This window comes from Peromyscus leucopus, chromosome 9, assembly GCF_004664715.2.
Source record: "Peromyscus leucopus breed LL Stock chromosome 9, UCI_PerLeu_2.1, whole genome shotgun sequence".
NCBI classification, from domain to species: domain Eukaryota; kingdom Metazoa; phylum Chordata; class Mammalia; order Rodentia; family Cricetidae; genus Peromyscus; species Peromyscus leucopus.
In genome coordinates, this window is record NC_051070.1 from 57,528,991 (window position 1) to 57,549,210 (window position 20,220).

The 20,220-nt window shown below is 46.0% G+C and overlaps 1 protein-coding gene across 1 annotated transcript in view; it reads right to left on the reverse strand.

Annotated features, from left to right (window-relative positions):
* Nuggc (nuclear GTPase, germinal center associated) overlaps positions 1-19,572 on the reverse strand; it is a 41,236-nt gene extending 21,664 nt beyond the window's left edge. The window contains exons 1-9 of the mRNA XM_028890029.2: positions 19,487-19,572; positions 15,440-15,547; positions 14,768-14,876; positions 11,630-11,852; positions 10,277-10,507; positions 7,474-7,683; positions 3,532-3,707; positions 2,257-2,275; positions 1,614-1,703 (exon numbers count right to left, since the gene is read on the reverse strand). Coding sequence (XP_028745862.1) covers positions 1,614-1,703; positions 2,257-2,275; positions 3,532-3,707; positions 7,474-7,683; positions 10,277-10,507; positions 11,630-11,852; positions 14,768-14,876; positions 15,440-15,547; positions 19,487-19,529 — 1,209 coding nt within the window. The 5' untranslated portion in view covers positions 19,530-19,572. The remainder of the gene's footprint in view (positions 1-1,613; positions 1,704-2,256; positions 2,276-3,531; positions 3,708-7,473; positions 7,684-10,276; positions 10,508-11,629; positions 11,853-14,767; positions 14,877-15,439; positions 15,548-19,486) is intronic.
* Positions 19,573-20,220: the final 648 nt, after the last annotated feature.

The following is a 20,220-nucleotide window of genomic DNA, read 5'->3' on the forward strand; positions in this document are numbered from 1 at the left end:
AAACTATACAATGGAAAAAAGAAAGCATCTTCAACAAATGGTGCTGGTCTAATTAGATGTTGAGATGTAGAGGAATGTAAATAGATCTGTGTCTATCACCCTGTATGAAATTCAAGTCCAAGTAAATCAAAGAACCCAACATAAAACCAGATATACTGAACCTGATAGAAGAGAAAGTGAGGAATAGCCTTGACCACATTGACATAGGAGACAACATCCTAAATGGAAAACCAATCACAAAGGCACTAAGATCAGCAATTAAAAATGGGACCTCATGAAACTGAAAAGCTTCTGTAAGGCAAAGGATACTATCAATAGAACAAAGTGGCAGCCTACAAAATAAGAAAAGATCTTCATCAATCCTATGTCTGACAGACAGCTGATCTCCAAAATATATAAAGAACTCAAGAAACCAGACATCAAAATACCAAGCAATCCAATTAAAAATGGGGTACAGATCTAAACAGACTTCTTGACAGAGAACTCTCAAATGAACAAGAAGTACTTGAAGAAATGTTCAACATCCTTAGGCATCAGGGATATTCAAATCAAAACAACTCTGAGATTCCATCTTACAACTGTCAGAATGGCTAAGATCAAAAAATGGCTAAGATCCTGGACAGGATGTGGAGCAAGGGGAACACTCCTCCATTGCTGGTGAGAGTGCAAACTTGTACAGTCACTGTGGAAATCAATATGGTGGTTTCTCAGAAAATTAGGAAACAATTTAGCTCAAGACCCAGCTATATCACTCCTGGGCATAGATCCAAAGGACACTCCATCATACCACAAGGACACTTGCTCAACTATGTTCCTAGTATCTTTATTCATAATAGCTAAAAACTGCAAACAACCTAGATGTCCATCAACTGAAGAATGGATAAAGAAAACGTGGTACATATACGTAATGGAGCATTACTTAGCTGTTAAAAACAATGACATCAGGAAATTTGCAGGCAAATGGATGGAACTAGAAAAGATCATCCTAAGTGAGGTAACCCAGACCCAGAAAGACAAACATGGTACTCACTCATAAATGGATATTAGCCATAAAGTAAAAGAGAACCATGCTACAATCCAAAGACTCAGAGAAGCTAAGTAACAAGGAGGGCTGAAGGGGAGGGGAATTCATGAATCCCACTGTGAATGGGAAATAGAATGAACATTGCCAGTGGGTGGGGGGAGGGGCTTTAAGAGGGATGGGAACAGGAGGGATCAGATGTGTGGAGAATAGAGGGAGAGAGTACTAAGAAAGACAACTGGAATCTGGAGGCATCTCTGGGATGAGCTAGAAACCCAGAGTAATGGAAACTCCCAGGCATCTAAGAGGGTGACCCTAGCTAACACTTCAAGCAATAGGGGATACAGAGCCTGAACAGGCCATCTCCTAAAACCAGTAGACTTTCCAATGAAGGAACTGGGACGCCAACCCAGCCACAAGCCTTTTGACCTACAATTTGTCCTGCCTACAAGATATGCTGGGGTAAAGTTGGTGCAGAAATGGTGGGATTGAAAACCAATGACTGGTCCAGCTGGAGACCAAGTGCACATCTGTTTCTCGGTATCTGGGGGACGGAGAAGCAGAAAAACACAGAGCAAAACCGCAAACTCACCTTCAACTTCTCCTTGAGAATTCTATTCCTTTGTAGTTTGATTATTTCATTTCTCTGCAAAACAGCCTCTCTTTGACTCTGAATAGCTTGCTGGATTAGGAAAGAAAATACAGCAGCCAGAGGCTAGGGTTATCAGCGGTGGTGAGGTGGTCAGTGCATGTTAGTTTAGCTGCCTTCATTTGGCCCAGAAGCTCAAGCACTCACATGCTAGGATAATGTCCTACCGATCACAAAAGGCATTATTTAAAAATTACTGGTCCTCTGGGGGGTGGCACAAACCTGTAATCCCAGCACTTGGGAGGCAGAGGTAGGAGGATCTCTGTGAGTCCCAGGACAGCCAGGACTGTTATACAGAGAAACCCTGTCTCAATAAAAACCCAAACAATAACAACAAAATTACTGGTCCAGATGCTGAAGAGATGGCTCAGTGGTGGAGAGCACCCATTGCTCTTTTAGATGACCTGAGTGTGGTTCCCAGCGTCTACTGCTGTGGACCACAACCGCCTGTAATTCAGCTCCAGGGATCTGACGCCCTCTTCCAGCCTCCACAGGCATCTGCACTTACACAGCACATGCGCACGCACACGTATACATAATTAATAACAAAAATAAGTCTGTTTTTAAATGACTGGTCCATACTTACATTTCCCATCTTTCTTTCCCTGAAATGAAATAAGAAAAAAAAATGTCACAATGACTAAACTTACTTTTTTTGTGTCCTCACAAATTTCCAGCTTTGCCTGAAAGCAGCACAGACAGACAGACAGACAGACATGCCCCTGCCCTTTGTATAAGCTCTTTTTGACTCACCCCCCCCTCCACTTCCCCTCCTGATCCTCTTCCAGTATCTTGGAAAGAGGGCCTTTGTCTCTCAATGGTAAGCAATGCCTGTAAACTCATTCCCTGGTGCAGGCAGAGGGTGGCCCTCTCAGTCCGAGTCCCATGGCACTTGTCCCTCTCCAGCTTAACCCTCCTTTAGACAGTGGTCTCCGAAATGGGGCAGTCCTCAGTGCCTGGTGGATTGAATGATGCCCCGTTCCAGTGTTGGCACTGGAGAAGGTAAGCTTCAGCTATGGCAGAGAGCAGGGCAGGACAAAGGGTAGGGATGAGGAATGAAGCTAGAATTCTGACCTAGACCGTTAGAGAAAAAGAAGTTCTGGAGGAAACAGTCAGGCTTGAGTTTTGGTGAGCCTGGGAGAGATGCGGAGGGGACAGGTGAGAAGCTTCAGAGACTGCAGAGAATCGCCGATGACCCAATGACATTGACATTGTATCTTGTGACCTTAGGCTGTGTGATCGGCACAGTCTGTTTGTATTTGCTGGGCTGGTTTATTTTTCACTCTCAAAGGCAAGTCCCACCTCTCCCTAGTTACTGGGAGACAGAGTCACATGGAAACAAAAACACCTATTAATTTCCACCAAGTTCTCGAACTCATGATCTCTAATACACACCTTTCATTCTTAGTCATTAGATTGGTATTCTAAAACCTTTGGGCCAAATTCCCAAGTTTTGAGTTAAAAAATCTTAAGTACATAAGACTGAAGTAAAACCTGACACTTGAAAGTTATACCAGGCTTGATATGGTGTGTTCCTCCTGGTGGCAGGAAACCTACATTTCCATGTCCCTGGGGACAGGATGCACTCTTACCATATTGTGCATATGAGTGGCACCTCAGAGTTTCATAGAGAACAGTGGCTGAGCACAGAACAAGCGCTCTAAGAGTGTCACATAGCTCAGACTCTTGGGCCAACCCACCCAGGCATCTTGACATCTCAACAAGTCACATAGACTTCTCTCTCATCAACAGTTACTTGGTGAAGCCTGAGATGAAGTTATATTGTCATTTTCATAGCCAGGACCCAGGAAAGAAAGTCCAGGACTAGATGACCCACAGCCTTGCAAGCTCAGCACAATACCTGAGATATTCTCGTAAGTGGAGTTTGTCGGTCTTGGTAACCACCAGGGCGATGTCCCTGCAGAAGCCACGCTGGCAGGCTTTGATGCTCTCATTCAGAAGGTCCTCATGGGCCTTTCCTCCAGACACTCGCTCTACATCGCTGATCACCCAGATCACAGAACACTTATCAATGGTCTGCAGGACATGCCCACAGCAAGGGTCAGAACGTGGATGGCATCTCAGTTACAGAGACTGCATTTCAGTGATGGATCTTTCACTCTGCCTTCTCCACTCCTGTCCCTCACTCAGGACTCCTACTCTGCTCTCTGCACCAGCCAAGGAAGTGGCTTGTGGACCCTCATGTGTGCACTAGCTACACACTTAGCTTGGCCTCCATTTGTCTTTCAAGGCTCTGAACTGGATTACCACAGATGAGCAGACCACCTCCCCTAGACATCTTACACACTTCAACTCCCGACCACACAGCTTTTCTCAGACTCTTCAGGGCAGTGCTGCTACCTAGAGGGAAGGGGTTCTCTGTGCCTTGCACCTTAGAATCCACAGAACCTCAAGCACTTGACCCACCAGAACTCCCAGCTTCCCACAGAATGATTGATAGAGTTCCAAAAATCAGTGCTCTGGGCTCAGACCCATCAGTTACATGTGGCATCTGACTCACCCTCTAGAGGAGGGATCTTCAAAACTACCTTTGGTCAACCAGCAAGAAGCTAGATGCCCTGTAATTCATATTTCAAAGGCCAATGAATATAACATCAGTAGCAACAACTCTGCTTTCTTAAATCTTTGTGTGACGATTATGTATGGTCCTGTGATATGATTCTCACTGTACTGTCTGTCTTATCTCTGTATATGTGAAAGGCTGACCTGACTCAGAAATCAAGTTGATTCTTAGTTTTTCAATATAGTACATTGCATATAAAAGTATGACTGTGTGACTTGAGAACTATTATTTTCATTATTCTGAAGCATACAAACTGTACTAACTAGTAGAGATTCTATACCCCACAGGGTACCTGGAAATATCTGAAGATATTTTTTAAATAGTATTTTTATTTGCATGAGTGTGTGTGTATGTGTGTGGGGGGAGTGTGCCCACAGAGACAAGAAGAGAGTGCCTGATGCTCTGGAGCTGGACTTACAAGCATTTGTGAGACCAATGACATGGATCCTGACAACTGAATCGGGTCCTTTGCAAACACAGCAGTAAGTGCACTTAGCCACTGAACCATCCCTCCAGGCCTTTGAAGATATTTTCGATTGTTACAACTTGGGATGCTGACATCTACAGGCTAAAAACCTTACAACGCCCAAGAGACCTTCCTATAACAAAGAATTACCTGGTCCCAAATGCTACAAGGTCCAGAGACCTTGAGTTAATAACAGTGAGTTTCAAATCAGTGTTCCCTAAGGCCACACAGCTGATGCATGGCAGAATTTGTGGGTAGACCAGTTTCCTAACTTGCCTGCTGTGGCCCCTGTACACTGTTCCCACAGCTCTAAGGCATCCCTTGTGTGAAAAGGCGGCCCCAGCATCTCCCCCCCCCTCAGACTCTAGCTCATGGCCAATGCCTTTGAAGGGTCCAGGGTGCTTCATTTTAAACATGGAACTGCTCTGATTGCATTGGGAGTGGGAGATCTGATGACACCATTTGCTTTTGCCTCCCCACCTCTCTCTGACCCCAAGTCTTTGGTTCCATGAATCGTGGTCTAAAGAATATGTGCCGTGAGTTAGACAAAGCACTCTACAGAGAAGAAACCAGGTCCTGAGCCACACACATCTGGACCCTGACCCTCATCTTTGGAATGGACCCCCATCTAGACACCGATAGAAAAATGCTTGCTGCCTTCCCCTCCTGGTTCCCAAACTAGAGTCAACTTGGAGATGCTTGGGACCCTTCAGTGTCCACTGTGGATATTGTGTGTTCTTTGGTAGGCTGTAGGCCATAGGCTGGGAGCCCCTTGAGGACAGGGCTTCTTCCATCCTTTCTTCTCCGTGTCTGAGCAAGCTACAGGTGCTCAACAAACATGCACTAAGAGGGGAAATGACAGCAGTCTTACAAGGTTGCTGTGCTCAAATGTCGGGCCCCACGCTAAGCTCCTAACAATCAGGATCTGGTGTCATTCCAGTTGTGGACACAGAAAAAAAAACAAATTTAAAACAAACCCAACCAGATCTCAGAGGAGGGGTGGGGTGGCATGCTGCCAATCCCATCCTCATCCCTCCCAAAGAGGAAAATGAGCATCCGAGGGCTAGGTGACAATGCCCGACATCCCACAAGGACATTTAGGTGGAAGAGCAAGGACATCTAAATTTACCGTCACCTTTGTAGGGACGGCAGAGTTGGTGGCAATGAGCCTTGTCCTTATAGTCTGCTCTTGCTGGGAAGAGGGTGCCTTTAGTTGCTTCCTGTGAGAGGCTGTCCAAAAAAAAAAAAAAAAAAAAACCTCAGGAATGCAGGGGAGCAAGGCCAGACAGAACACTCCGGGAACCAGCCCGCCCCTCTAGCCAGCCTCCTCAGAGCATGATCCAGGCCACATCTACTGGCTTTGATAAGCTGCCCGGTCTATCCAAACTAGCTGCAGCCAAGTCCCACCTGGAGGAAGAGCCAGCCCCTCTTCAGCCGTCTCTCTGCTTGGCCTGAAACTAGCCGGCCAAGGTTTCAGGGCTAAGGCCTGGGAGAAACCAAAGCTCACATGACCAGTCCCGAGCCACTGACCACAACCAAGGACACGACTACCTCGTCCTAAAGGGCAGATAAAAAGGACGGGGTGGGGGAGGATAGAGTCCCGTGGGTCAGTTAAGAAACCTGATTATCACTGAATTCCTGTCACTAGCTGGCCTTGGACAAGTTACTTTGTTTCTCTGAACTTTCGAGCAGCTTCAGCTGCAGAGTCCAGCTCTCCATTCACGGCAGAGCTGAGGAGTTCTTTGTAATAGTTGCTCCGCTACTAACAGTCGATGATGACGCTGCTCATCCATCCCTGTCCCCATCTAGCTGGGGTCCTGCGTTCCCACCACGCCTTCTCTTTCTTTAGACAATGGCCTAGTTTTCCTTTTCCTTCTGGTTTCTTGGAAAGCCAAACTCGGCAGCAGCAAGCCCAATGCAGACAGCTCCAGGCTTCCTTTCTACCTTTTCCCTCCTCCACACACCCCATGACCTTCCCTTTGTCCCCAGGGAGCATCATCCTTCCCCACTTTGCCCATACGGATGCAGACTCTTGGTTCTTCAGTGACTGACTTCTGTGCCAAGCTTGCCGCCTTGGCCTCTGCTATGGTTTGGATGGGAAATGCCTCCCACAGGCTCATGTGCTCGAACACTTGGTTCCCAGCAGGTGGCGCTGTTTGGGAGAAGTTATAGGACCTTTCCGATAGCTCAGCCCCACTTTCTGGTCTCATTGGTGTCTCTCTCTTATCTCTCTCTGGTCTCACATATCCATATGTCTGTCTGTCTTTCCTGTGTGAGGAGGAAATGTGGTCGATCTGCTTCCTGACTGTCACATAGGCCCCATGCCCCTGGCACCATGCTTTCTCCATCATTGTGGACTGTATCCCCTCTGGAACCATAGCCAACAAAACAAGGCCTTTCTCCCCTAAGTAGCTTTTGGTTGGGACACTCTATTACAGCACCAGAAAAGTAACTGAGGCGCAGCCTCCTTTGTGCTCATGGCCGCCTTGTCCCTCTCCTCTGCTTCCCTTTAGGCCTCTCTGTTGCTGTCCTCCTCACACATCATACACTCTTGTCCCAGCTACACACACCCCCTGCAATCCTTTCTTCCCCAGTTTCTGTGGCCATCCACGTACAGCCCCTGCCCTGTTCATCACCAGAACACAGAAAAGTATAAGAATTTAATGTCAGCAAGCGCACAAAATCCCAACTTGTTTCTCTAAAGGGGCCGGGGAGCAGAGGCAAGAAGGAGAAGCCCCGTGAGACAGAATCACCTTTTTCCACATCTCATCCCTCTTGCTGTTGAAGTCGCCTGTGCCTGGAATGTCCACCAGGACTACCCCTTCTGGGATCAGTGCAGATTTGGGAAGAATCACTTCCACGTATTTGATCAAGGGCCAGATTTGTGTTTCAGCGGATTCTCCATCCCAGTCTCTCCTCTGAGTGCGGATGTAAGGGTCCAGCTTGACAGATAGCTCTCCTGCCTGAAGAAGACGGACAGGCTGCACATACCAACCATGCCGATGGCTCTTTATCCTGGGTTGGCTGTGATGCAGAGCCATTGAAGGAATGCTGAGGGATGGTGAGAAGCCCTCAGACAACAGACATCAGGAAGCGTGGAATAGTCTCTTCAAGGACCTGTGAAGACTCCGGAGACCAGCAAATTCAAGCTCCTTAGCATAGTCGGGGCTGGAGAGGTGACTCAGTGGATAAGAGCACTTGATGCTCAGTCATGAAGCCCAGAGTTCAGATCCCAGCATCCATACTGGGCAGCTCAGAGCTGCCTACAACTCCAGCTCTAAGGAATCCCTCTCTTTCCCTGTCTCTGTCTGTCTGTCTGACTGTGTCTGTCTCTCTCTCTGTCTCTCTCTCTCTCTGTCTCTCTCTCTCTCACACACACACACAAATTAAATAAATAGATAGATAGATAGATAGATAGATAGATAGATAAATATTTAGAACTCGGTGGGGCTGGGAATGTGGCTCAGTTGCTGGAATGCTTACCTAGCGAGCATAAAGCCCTGAGTTTGGTCACAGCACGGCATAAACTGAGCATGGTGGTGCCCACTTGCAATCCTAGCCCTTAGGAGATGGAGACAGAATAACCAAAGTTCAAGACCATCTTTGGCTGCACAGTGACTTCAAGGCAGTTCGGAAAATAAGAAAGCTCCCTAACTCACAGATAATGTAGCCCAACTCTGCTGGAAGAGGACTCCAGAAAAGTTACAGGATACTAAATTTATCTCCCAGATTCCATTTGCTTCTAAAATTAATGCAATTTTCTAAATTTTGCTTAGAGCATATTTTCTCCACATGGCAGAAGGCAAGTGTAAAGAATTTAGTTACTGGGAATCTCATGTATAATTATAGAAAATCAATCATGACATAGTGACCATATTTTCCAAATTAAAAATTGATAAAAAATTTGATCTTTTAAAAGGCAATTTAAAAACTTCCAAGTAGATATACATACATATATATAAATAAATTCTCCTCCCTCTGTGTGTGGTGTGTGTGTGTGTGTGTGTGTGTGTGTGTGTGTGTGTGTGTGTGTACTTGATAAGTAGGCTTTTTTAGAGCATTTCAACAACCATGAGTGGACTGGGGGCGGGGGGGGGGGGGGGTTTCCAGTCTACTGTCCTGCTCAGATACATCTGGGAACAATGGCACATTCATGCTGGCAGTCAGGACAGTAGTTCTCAACTGGGACACTTCAGAGAACAGAAAAGCTAGGATCTATGGTGGTCATTGTTGATCAATGTCTACAGAAAGGTCCAGAAAGAGAGAATGACACACACATGTAAGTTCACGCACATGCAAGCCACAGGGCACATGTGGAAGTCAGAGGACAACTTGCAGGACTCAGTTCTCTCCTTTCACTTTGTGGGTCTCGGGGCTCAAATTCAGGTTGTCAGGCTTGCTGGCAAGTGCTGTGGATTATGCTCATTATTAATTAAAAAACTGGCGGGGCAGTGGTGGCGCACGCCTTTAATCCCAGCACTCGGGAGGCAGAGCCAGGTGAATCTCTGTGAGTTTGAGGCCAGTCTGGGCTACCAAGTGAGCTCCAGGAAAGGCGCAAAGCTACGCAGAGAAACCCTGTCTCGAAAAACCAAAAAAAAAAAAAAAAAAAAAAAAACTGACTGGCCAATAGCATAGCAAGAAGAGATCGGGTGAGACAGCCTGACACAGCAAGAATGATGGGAGGAAGAAGGATGGAGACAGGGAGTTGAGGGAGACACCAGCCAGCTGCTGGGCAAGCAGGACTTGTAGAAAATGAGGTAACAAGCCATGAGCCACATGGCAAAGCATAAATAGAAATAGGGGTTAATTTAAGAGTTAGCTAGTAACAAGCCTGAACTATCAACCGAGCATTTATAAGCAATACTAAGCCTCCAAGTCCATTATCTGAGAAGCAGCTGCCAAGTATTTGGGAACAGGTGGGTGGGAAAGAAACGTCCAATTACAGGCAAGTACCTTCACCTGCTGAGCCATTTCCCTTGCTCCCCTCCCTCTTAGGAAACCAACGTTCTTTAATGTACAATGTTTGTAAGTTGGCTTCACAGATTATTTTGTCTCAATATACATTCTGAATTTCAGCATAACAGAATGTATTCCAATTCTGAAAGTGGATAAGCATCCCAGTCTTCATCCGTGCCAGCCTGGGTGTCCATCTGTTTGGGGAGCTAAGGGAGTGAGGTTGATCTAACCAGGGGAAAAAGTCAGGCTGCTGCCTCTTCCCTGACAGCTAAGAAGAGCCACTCAGGCCCGTTCTGAACAATGGAATCCAGACACAAATTTATCAAGGGTGTTTCTGGGAATGTTTTCACTTCCTGAAATGGGAAGTGTGTTTGGGGCCAGCATTTGTCTACTTCTTTCCATGAGACTAGCTGCAGTGTCCGGCATTTCAGCAGCAACCTCATGACTGTGAAAGATAGCTTGGATGGCAGCTAATTCTGTTTTGGTTACCAGTTTATTTCCAATAAAAAAAAAAAATCACTGTACCTTGGACAATTCCCTCGGATGTATGCAACTGTTATGCTTAAGACCAGTAATAAAGGACAATAAATCTGACATTACCTCCTCTGCCTTAAGAGTGATGATTCTGGAGGTGGGAATCCTCCCTCTGGGCTTCATCTTAAGCAACTCCTCATAGTGCCTCCTTTCTGCCCCGTGGCCATACAGCATCTGTAGCTTCTGGGCAGCTTCTTCTGCTGCGTCGTCCCTGGCCCACATATCCACTTCTTCTCCCCTGGGCCCATCTGCCCTGTGCAGGAGCATAGTCAAGTCCTTCAGCTCCGCCTTCCACTCCTGCCAAGGCAGAGCAAGCCACACTGCTCAGGACAGGTCGGGGGCGGGGGGGTGACGAGGGGAAGCGCAGAGCACAGGGCCCTCAGGGAGGGCAGGGGTTGCAAGCAGAAACCTAAACCAGCTACCCTAACCCCCTTGCACTGTAATGAATGAATACCCTGTAAACGGTTGGCCTCCTCAACTTGACACAGCCTGAGGTCATCTGAGACAGGAAGCTTCAACTGGGGAACTATCTCACTCAGGTCGGTCTGTGGCCATGTCTGTGAGAGGCTGTCTTGATTTTCTGAATGGATGGAAGAGGGTCAAGTCCACTGTGTGTGATGCCGTTTCAGGGCCAATGGTCCTGAGCTACATAAAAAGCAAACTGAGGATGAGCCTGTGAGCCAGCCAGGGAGCAAGCCAACAGGCAGCAGTCCGCCGTGGCTCCTGCCTTTGAGTTCTTGTCCCGACTTCCCTCAATGACAGGTTGTGACCTAGAAGTACAAGCCAAATAAACCCTCCCCCCTCCTCAGCTATTCTTTGTCATGGTGTTGGTCACAGTAACAGAAAGGAAATTAAAACAATGGGGAGAGAGGGGCCTAAAGAGGGGAATGGCTGACCCAAGGGTCTCACATGGAATTGCCTCAGGACCTGGGCCAGACAGAAGCCCCATCTCACCCTGAAGAATATTTTCACTGAAGTATGTTTCATTAGATAAATGTCCCATAAATATTTGTGTGTGTGTGTGCATGTTTATGTATGTGTGTGTGTGTGCATGTTTATGTATGTGTGTGTGTGCACACATGTGTGAAGGCAGGGATTGACATCAGATGTTTTCCTCAGTCACCTCTGCACCTTGTTTTTGTTTGTTTGTTTGTTTGTTTGTTTGTTTGTTTGAGTAAGCACCTCTCACTGAACCTGGAGCTCCCCAATTCAGCTGGCTTTTCACCCTCCCTGGATGCTGGAGGTCCAAACTTAAGTCCCCATGCTTGCCCTACAAGCATTTTCCCGACTGAGCCATCTCCCCAGCCCCTGTGCTGCATTTATAATGATATAATTGTAATTTCCGGTGGTGGAAAGAGGAAAAATCCAGGAAAGAAAGGAAAAGATAAAAAGAGAGGGCAGGAGGGCAGGCCGGCATACCTGATCAGACAGAAGGTGGATTTTGGCCTCATACTGCTCACAGCAGCCGGAGCTCACTTGTACGATGCACGACGTGCAAATGCTTTCTCCAGACACTGGTAGAAACATCGCTTGCTGGATGAGGGCGTTGATCAGAGAGCTCTTTCCAGCGCCGGTGCTTCCCAAGAACCCGACATAGATGGGCTCCACTGGCGGTTTTTCAATCAAGGCAAGGAGCCGGTTTCTGCGTCCAGTTCAGAATGCACATTAAGTATGAAACAAAGCACATCAGAAGAGAACGCAAAGAAACCAGGGTCCGACACTGGGCAACTCACTGTATCCTTCCTTTCTTTGATGAAGAGGTAATATGCCTCCCTGTTTACTACACAGACTTGGTCTGGGGAGCAAATAGGACTAGGTAAAAATGCTTGGTAAAGATAATTCCCCACAGACGTTATATTGTCTACATAGATGTGAGACATCCTTGTTTGTATTCCATGGAAACTGCCTGTTCTCATCTCTAATGAAACTCCTGCAAAAAAGTGAACAACAGCTGCTGAGAGATGTGGGATTGTGGACGGGACTGCTGAATTAAACCAGCCTATATGCTTTAGAGATGTCCCGGCTTCAGAATGGAAGCTCAGAATGGAAAACGTGTTGCCTTGGAGGAGAGGTTGTGCTTTTGTTTCCACAAAACAAAAGCCTGTGGATTCCTTTCAAGTTTACAGAAATCAGATTTGACCAGGGGAGACCTCCTGAGCATCTTGGCTACAGACATGGGGGAGGAACCAAGAAAGACTACAGGACAGGTGACATGTAAGCTGATCCCTCTTCATGGGAACAACTCAGAGATGAGACAAGATAAATCTTGTTGGTCACAGAGTCCTCATGACTTATGACATGCCATCCTTTCATATGGCATGGGTAGAGATTTATATTACAGTTTGGTTATGCAGTCTAAACAAACTTTAGTTGACAGGTGCCTTTTACTTGCTCAAACATAAAACAAAACAAAAAAATCATCTTTAACTAGCTTGTGCATACTGCACATTCCATACTTATGTTAATGCAGATGTATATGTTACCTTTAAAAGTTTATGTGTTTTCAGAAAAAAAGGGACCAGACACCAATAAAGACACGTAGCCCAGATGATTCAGCCTCTCAGAGAGCCTCTGTTGTAGTTTTCTCATCTGCATCCAGAACAGCTTCAAGACTGCTGGCTGAGATGGTCCAGCCTCACAGGTGACATGTAAGCTGATCCCTCTAGCCAAAACTTCAGATAAGCCCTACATTTTCCCATCACACCAAAACTAGACAACAGCTAGCTCTCCCAGGACTTGACCATTATCCCAATTTCCCCAGGATTCCCTAAAGATGCCAGAACCCCAGACAATAGGAAGTAGTCTTGAACACAATGCCCATATTCCCAAGAGGTGGAACAGATGGTTTTTGGTCATACAGAGGTATATTTCAGATAGATAGGTGATCCTCAAACACTTCAAAGATCTACAGAATATAGCATTTTAGTATTTTAACAACAGGGCTTTTCATGACACTGAGACATGTTTGCTCCTGGTATCATCAATCTAGTTCATAAAAGGATGATGGGCATCAAAGAACCTCCATATAAAGTTTGCTTTCTTTGTGGCAAAAGCTAGCCATTCAGGCAAGAAACTGCCCTTGCCTCGGCTGCTGACGGTGTGCTGTCCAAACTGAACAAGCAGGACACCAAAGAAAGTGACTGCTGAACCTTGCCAAGACAAGGTAAGACAGTCCTTCAAATTTCCTGCTTCACAGAAAAGTCTGTCAGATATTCTAGGCCTGTGGGCCAAAGATGGATGCCCCAACATTGCAGAGGAACCTTGGGTTACTAACCAGGAAGTCAGCTGTCTCTGTCATTTCTTAGTTTTGGAAGTCGTTTGCTCTGCATTTCCTGTTTACTCAAGTAATATGTCCTTCTGTGGTAGAGTAGGTAGTTATGATTGAAGTTTTCCTTAGTTATGATAGAAGATAAATGAGGTACAGAGCTTTGGACTCATCAAGATAGAATAAGTAATGGAGTATTTTCTCCAAATATGCCAAATACAAATGGACTGGACATTGTAAATGTAACTCTTACCTGATAATTGTTCTTGTTGTTTACAGTTTTATTATTTTAGAGTTAAAACCTTTCCTTTTTATTTGGAAAAAAGGAGGAAATGTTGTGGAATATTTACATATGTGGAATAGCTACATATGTGGGACATTTACACTGTGTGAGTAAATGTCACTGTGATTGGTTTAATAAAAAGCTAAAGCTAAAGCCAGGCGGTGGTGGCACACGCCTTTAATCCCAGCACTCGGGAGGCAGAGGCAGGCGGATCTTTGTGAGTTCGAGGCCAGCCTGGGCTACCAAGTGAGTTCCAGGAAAGGTGCAAAGCTACACAGAGAAACCCTGTCTCGAAAAACCAAAAAAAAAAAAAAAAAAGAAAAAGCTAAATGGCCAATACTTCAGGGTACAGAGAATGTTGGGAAGAAGAAGGGAGGAGTCGTGAGGAGAGCAAGCAGCATGGGCATTACAGAGTAAAAGTAACAGAGCCACATTAAAAAATGTAGATTAAAAGATATGAGTTATTTGAAGTTGTAAGAGCTAGTTAGAAACAAGCCTAAGCTATCGGTCAAGTTTTCATAATTAAGTCTCCATGCCATGATTTGGGAGCTGACTGGTAGAACAGAGAAAGACTCGCTACAGAAAAGTCTGAGGAACATCCCAGACTCCTATGAGCAAGGTCAACTATGTCATTGGCTCGCTCTGGGGGGCCTTCGAGCCAGTTCTATATGAACAGTTGATGAACTCAGTGACACACGGCTTGGCTGGGTTTGGAGCATTTCCACTTATCCACAGTGTGACTTTGCTCTATGACTTGGTCTCTCTGTGCATCAGTTTCAGTAAAAATGGAACAATCACAGTAGAGTAGCTGACAACAGTGACCACACACCAATGGTTACTTATCAATGCTTAAAACAAACAAACAAACAAACAAACAAACAAAAACAGCCCGAAAGAGGGCTTCTAGTCACAGGGTTTTTTTCCTATCCTTCCATTCTAACTGAAAGCACTTTTTGTTTTTCCTGGTGAGGTGTAGCATCAGATTGGAGGGTGCACACTCCAGACTCACATGAGATACTTGAGTCCACTGGGAATGCTGTCATCCAGGAAGACAGACTGAATCATCTTCTGGTAAGTGTTGCTCAAAATCCTCCTGGTCCGAGACTCCAGCTTTTCATCTGGAATCAATAAAAATGGATTGTCTGGGGGTGTACCTGGCAGAGAAAGAGAGCCAGGTCCCCAAAGGAGCCGACTGAATACTGCAGGGAAGGAAGAGAATTCAGTGAAACGAGAAGTCAATTAAACCAGCAAACAAGCTGTCTGCCACTGGAGATAAGCGTTCATCAACAGGCAGTGTCGATTCTGATCACCTCCAGAGACCAGCGCACTCTGCACCCCCCCTTACCACAGAACTTCTCTGTGTGTTTCCATGGACTTCAGCCCTTCTAGAGCCATCTCCCCCGTGGATTCTGTATGAACACCCACCAAAGCACCTAGCTAACCATCTATAGACTGTCTTCTCATCCGGGAAAAGGCTATTTTGATAACAACCTCCTCTTCCGAGCAGCCTGGACGTAAATGGTCAAGTTACGTATCTCTGTGGAGACTCTAAGGAGCAAGTGCATGGTGGAGATGCTCCCTCGCCCTCAGAACTTAACATCTCCCCTCGGAGCATCTGCACCTGTTGGCGAAAGACAGAGTCCTGTTGCCACGAGCCACACCAGCATCTCACGACACTCACATTCCTTAAGAGCACTTTGCTCCGCAGAGGGAAATGCGTGGAACTGCTGCTCTCGATGTGACCTGCTGCGTCTTTTCTTCACCGGTTCTTTAAACAGATCACAGTCAACTAGGGATAAACAGAGGATATAGAGAATTACAGGTGGAGGGCGGGCAGAGGATCTCTGCCTCACCTCTGCCAATGCACACAATCAAAAGGGCTCAGAGCACCCCGGCCATCTCCGCCTGCTCTGAGCGGTTGGTCTCAATTCAGGACCTAATTCTCGGGGTCACTGCACTTCCTTTTATCGGGTACTTTTGTGTTATCTGTGACAAACTATCCTGACAAAAAGCACCTAAGGAAGGAAGGACTTAATTGGGCTTGTGTGACAGGAACACAAGGCAGCCAGCTGGTCACACAGTATCAGCAGTCAGGAAGCAGGGAGTAATGTATACCAGGGCACAGCTCACTTTTGTTATTTTATTCAGTCCAGGACCCTGGCATATGGACTGGTGCCACCCATATTCAGGGCGGGTTCTCCCATCCTACTTAACCCAATCTAGGAACTCCTTCAAAGACATGCTCATAAGTCAGTCTCTAGGGGGCTGGAGAGATGGCTCAGAGGTTAAGAGCACTGACTGCTCTTCCAGAGGTCCTGAGTTCAATTCCCAGCAACCACATGGTGGCTCTGAACCATCTGTAATGAGATCTGGTGCCCTCCTCTGTATACATAATAAATAAATAAATCTTAAAAAATAAATAAATAAATAAATAAATCACCACTGTTATTTAAAAAAATAATAAAGTCAGTCTCTAGGTGATTCTGGGTCCCGTCAAGCTGACAAGCAATATTAACCATCATACATCCTGCTCCGACATTACTCTCCAGATGCAGACTTCTATTTGCATGTCCTTAGAAACCAAAGTAGCTGGATACTGTTCATCAAATGTAAGTTTTAGGAAATCCACTGACTGAGGAGGGGAAATCCCAAAGCAGGGTTAAGTACAGGGAACAAACAGACAGGCCTTTCAGATCTCCATCAGACACAGAACAGAAGGGAAAGCAAGCATGTATGCAAGGCAGTGTCTTCTGCTAAGCCTCGGAGTCCTTCCTCGTCTGTCAACTGAAAGGCTGGGAAAATAGAAGTACTGAAGCAGTATGAGGGGGTTCCCTGTACAGTGGATGCCTTTCAGCCAAGCCTGCTGGTGCACGACTGTACTCCCAGATGCTTAGGAGGCCGAGGCAGGGAGATCATGGGATCCAGATAGATCAGGCTGGCACAGCTAGTGAAGCTTATCTCAAAATGAAAGGTTAAAGTAGAGACTGGGAGGTGGCTTTTAGCAAGCAACGTGTATATGGCACAGCATGAGGACCAGAGTCCAACTGCCAGCACCTGCATAAAAACTTCATGGTGGGCCAGCTTTAACCCCAGCATGGTAGAGGCAGAGATAGGCAGATCTCTGAAGCTCCCTGGCCAGCCTGGTAAGCTTGAGGTTCAATGAGAGACTCTGTCTCAAAAAATAAGGTGGAATGTAATCACCATACATTATATGTGTGTCTGAAATTTAAGACAGCGATGTTCTAAAATAGAAAGTGGTGATGGTGTTATGGGCCTATGAGGACGCTGGACTAAAGTCTATCAAATTGTGCAAACAGGCAAATTGTATACAATGTGAACTATTGGTCAATAAAGATTTTATAAAACGTAAAAATAAAAACAAGGTGAACAACTGAGGAAAACAGCCTACATTTACCTCTGGTTTCTCATATGTGTATTCAAACATGTGTATACCCACCCACATACATCTGTACACACGTACAAATGAACACCCACATGAACACATGCAAATGCATGCACCATTTCTACATACACAAGTTGAAAATAAAAAAGGAATGGGGATATAGCTCAATGGTAGAGTACTTAACTGGCCTACATGAGGCCCTGGGTTCAATCCCTAATACCACAAAAAGATAAAATAAAATAAAAGATGCCTTTGGGACATTAATTAGGGAAAGCACCCCTGCCCCATGCTTCTTCCCCTACAGACATTAGCAGCTGCTTCCTTAAGAAGGAAGAAATAGAAATCAGGAGAAGAAGGTCTTTGAAGTCTGCAGGAGTCATTCATTCACTTACGTGATGACTTGGTTATGAGGTATGGACCGTAAGCCCAAGGAGAGCTGTGCTTTAGATTTAGAGAAAACACACCTCGTTGGTATTGCCTGGATAGAAAGGGATGACAGCTTGCTCTCTGGGGCAAAAGTTGCTGGAAATGATCCTAACCCAGTGTTCCTGGGGCTTGCTGGTTACCAGGGAAATAGCCATGGAGTGACCTGGAACAGCTGGTCCCAAGAGATGCCACTCTGAGCTCACGTAACGAGTATATAAAACCCCAAAGCTGAGTGTGGCCTAAGAAGGTCAAGTTCATTGATGGACTAATGAGGCACTTCAGTGGGGACCCAGGGTGGCATCCTAAGCAGCAGCCCCAGATCGCATCACTGGGCTCCAGATGTGGGTCTCCCACATATCATGCACAGCCCTCCACCACCACCTCTTCAGTCTTGCATCCTCCAGCACAGACTCGGCTGCTTTCTGGAGCCAGCTCATACACCACAGATGATTCCAGTGCAGAGCCACACATGTGCCAAGCTTGAGCGGCTGACACCTCATGCTTCTGCTGTGACACATGAAAAGCTCATTCACTAGATCCTTCTATCCCAGGAAGCGATTGATCTCAACTGCAAACATCCACCCTGGCTCAACTTCAGGACTGCATTAGAACTAAATCCCAAGCAGTTGCTGGCTCTGTGGCTTCAGCCAGAGAGGGAGAGGCAGAAAAGAGCATGCTACTTGAAAGCCTGGGCCAGGGGTAAGCCAAATGCTGAAGACCAGGAAGCAGCTCAGAATGCCAGGATGCATGCACAGTCATCTGCGGAGTAATGTAAAAGGATGTCTACTTTGAAACTCAGGTGCTCTTGTGTGAACAATGTTTGCACAGTCTCTTAGCCATATGCATCAAACAAGGAACAAACCCATCTATCCAGAGCCCTTACTTCAACTTTGTAAGACCCAGCAATTAATCTGAAATGTATGGGAACTTGGGGTAAGAATTCAGGTTTAGAAATTCTTTCCTCAGTTCCAAAAATGAAAAACTACCTGGAGAGGATAAAATATTCCATATTGGGTTTATACCATAATGGGTTTATTAAACTGGCTGGAATGAACTGGCCTGAACGTGGACCATAGTTCTTATTATTCCCTACAATTGCTTGGCCCTCCAGCTACATTGAATTGTTCTAGTAAAGAGCAAGAGGGGTGGATGGAAGTAGGAGGTGTCACTTTTTAAAACTGATCCCCAACATATGCGGCTCTGTGGTCAATTTAGACCATTGCTAAAGCAAAGGGTCCCCTCCTTACCTCTGAACTCAGCCCAAGGGACCCAGAAATTACAGGGTTTTTGTATGTGTCCAGCCAGGCTTCATGTGATGGCTGCTATCCACACAGACCTGAAAATATTGATTCACTTTCCCCTAAGGAAGTTGTTTCCATAGTGATGAGAAGGATTTTCCTCCTCAGTTCTGAAAACAAGGATGATTTGACATACCCTTGTTCCAGTTCCTGAGAGCTACCCACTCTTAGCTACCTCAAAGAGATACTTGCTGTGGCCCAAGAGACCTTCCACCAGCCCACTGAGGGAGGAAGTTTGCCCACACTGACTCCAATGGACTTGTCCTTAAACAAGACACTTTTTAGGCCCATCTCTCCCCTTCTAAGGAAAGCCACCTGCTGCTATTCCAAGGGCCTCACCTTGCTTCCTTAGATTTCAGAGTCCAAGCTCGTGTTGTAGAAACTATTTTTAAGGTGGAAACCTCACATACACAACTGATCATCGGACAACTCACTTTGTTATGAATAGACTACTTTAGTGATTGCTTTTAAAAATTGACATCCATTTCTTACCAACTCGTCAGAACACAGCATCCAGCTAAAGAGCAAGGGTTGACAGCTCTGGTTACAGTCTCAGCCTTTGACCAAACCAACAGCAGCCAGGTCATTTCGGGAGTGTTACCTGAGTGTGGCATCACACGCTCCGAAGCCTCTGCTTCTGCCATTTCCTGCTAAGTCAGCTGCTCCTTCTGCCTGCTTAAGAAGCCAGCCTGAAGGGACAAAGAACAAAGAAGAAAAGACAGACACACACGTTAAAAGTACAAAAACCAGCCCGGGGATGGGGTGGGGGGTGGGATAATAATCCCATTACCTGACAGACTTAAACAAAAGAATCACAAGTTCAAGGCCAGCCCGGGCTACACTGCAAGACCCTGTGTCTCATTAAAAAATAAAAATACGCTGGGCAGTAGTGGCGTACACCTTTAATCCCAGCACTTGGGAGGCAGAGGCAGGCGGATCTCTATGAGTTGGAGGCCAGTCTGGGCTACAGAGCGAGATCCAGGAAAGGCGCAAAGCTACACAGAGAAACCCTGTCTCGAAAAACCAAAAAAATAAAATAAAATAAAAATAAAAATACAACCTTTCTAAAGCGAGAATACACAAATATGCTTGTGTTCTGTATCCTCCACTAGCTTGCAATAATCTAAAGAGCAAGGAACCTTCTCGATTCTCTTTGAAACCCTCACAGTGCCTCACGCATCACTCATTGACATTAGATGTGACAAAGATCAATACGTGATCACTGGTCCTCCATCACACACATCATCTAGAGCGATTTAATTTGATATTGCCTAAGATCTTTAGGACAACTCATTCTGAAATGAGAACTCGCCTCTGGTGACCAGAGCTGTGGAC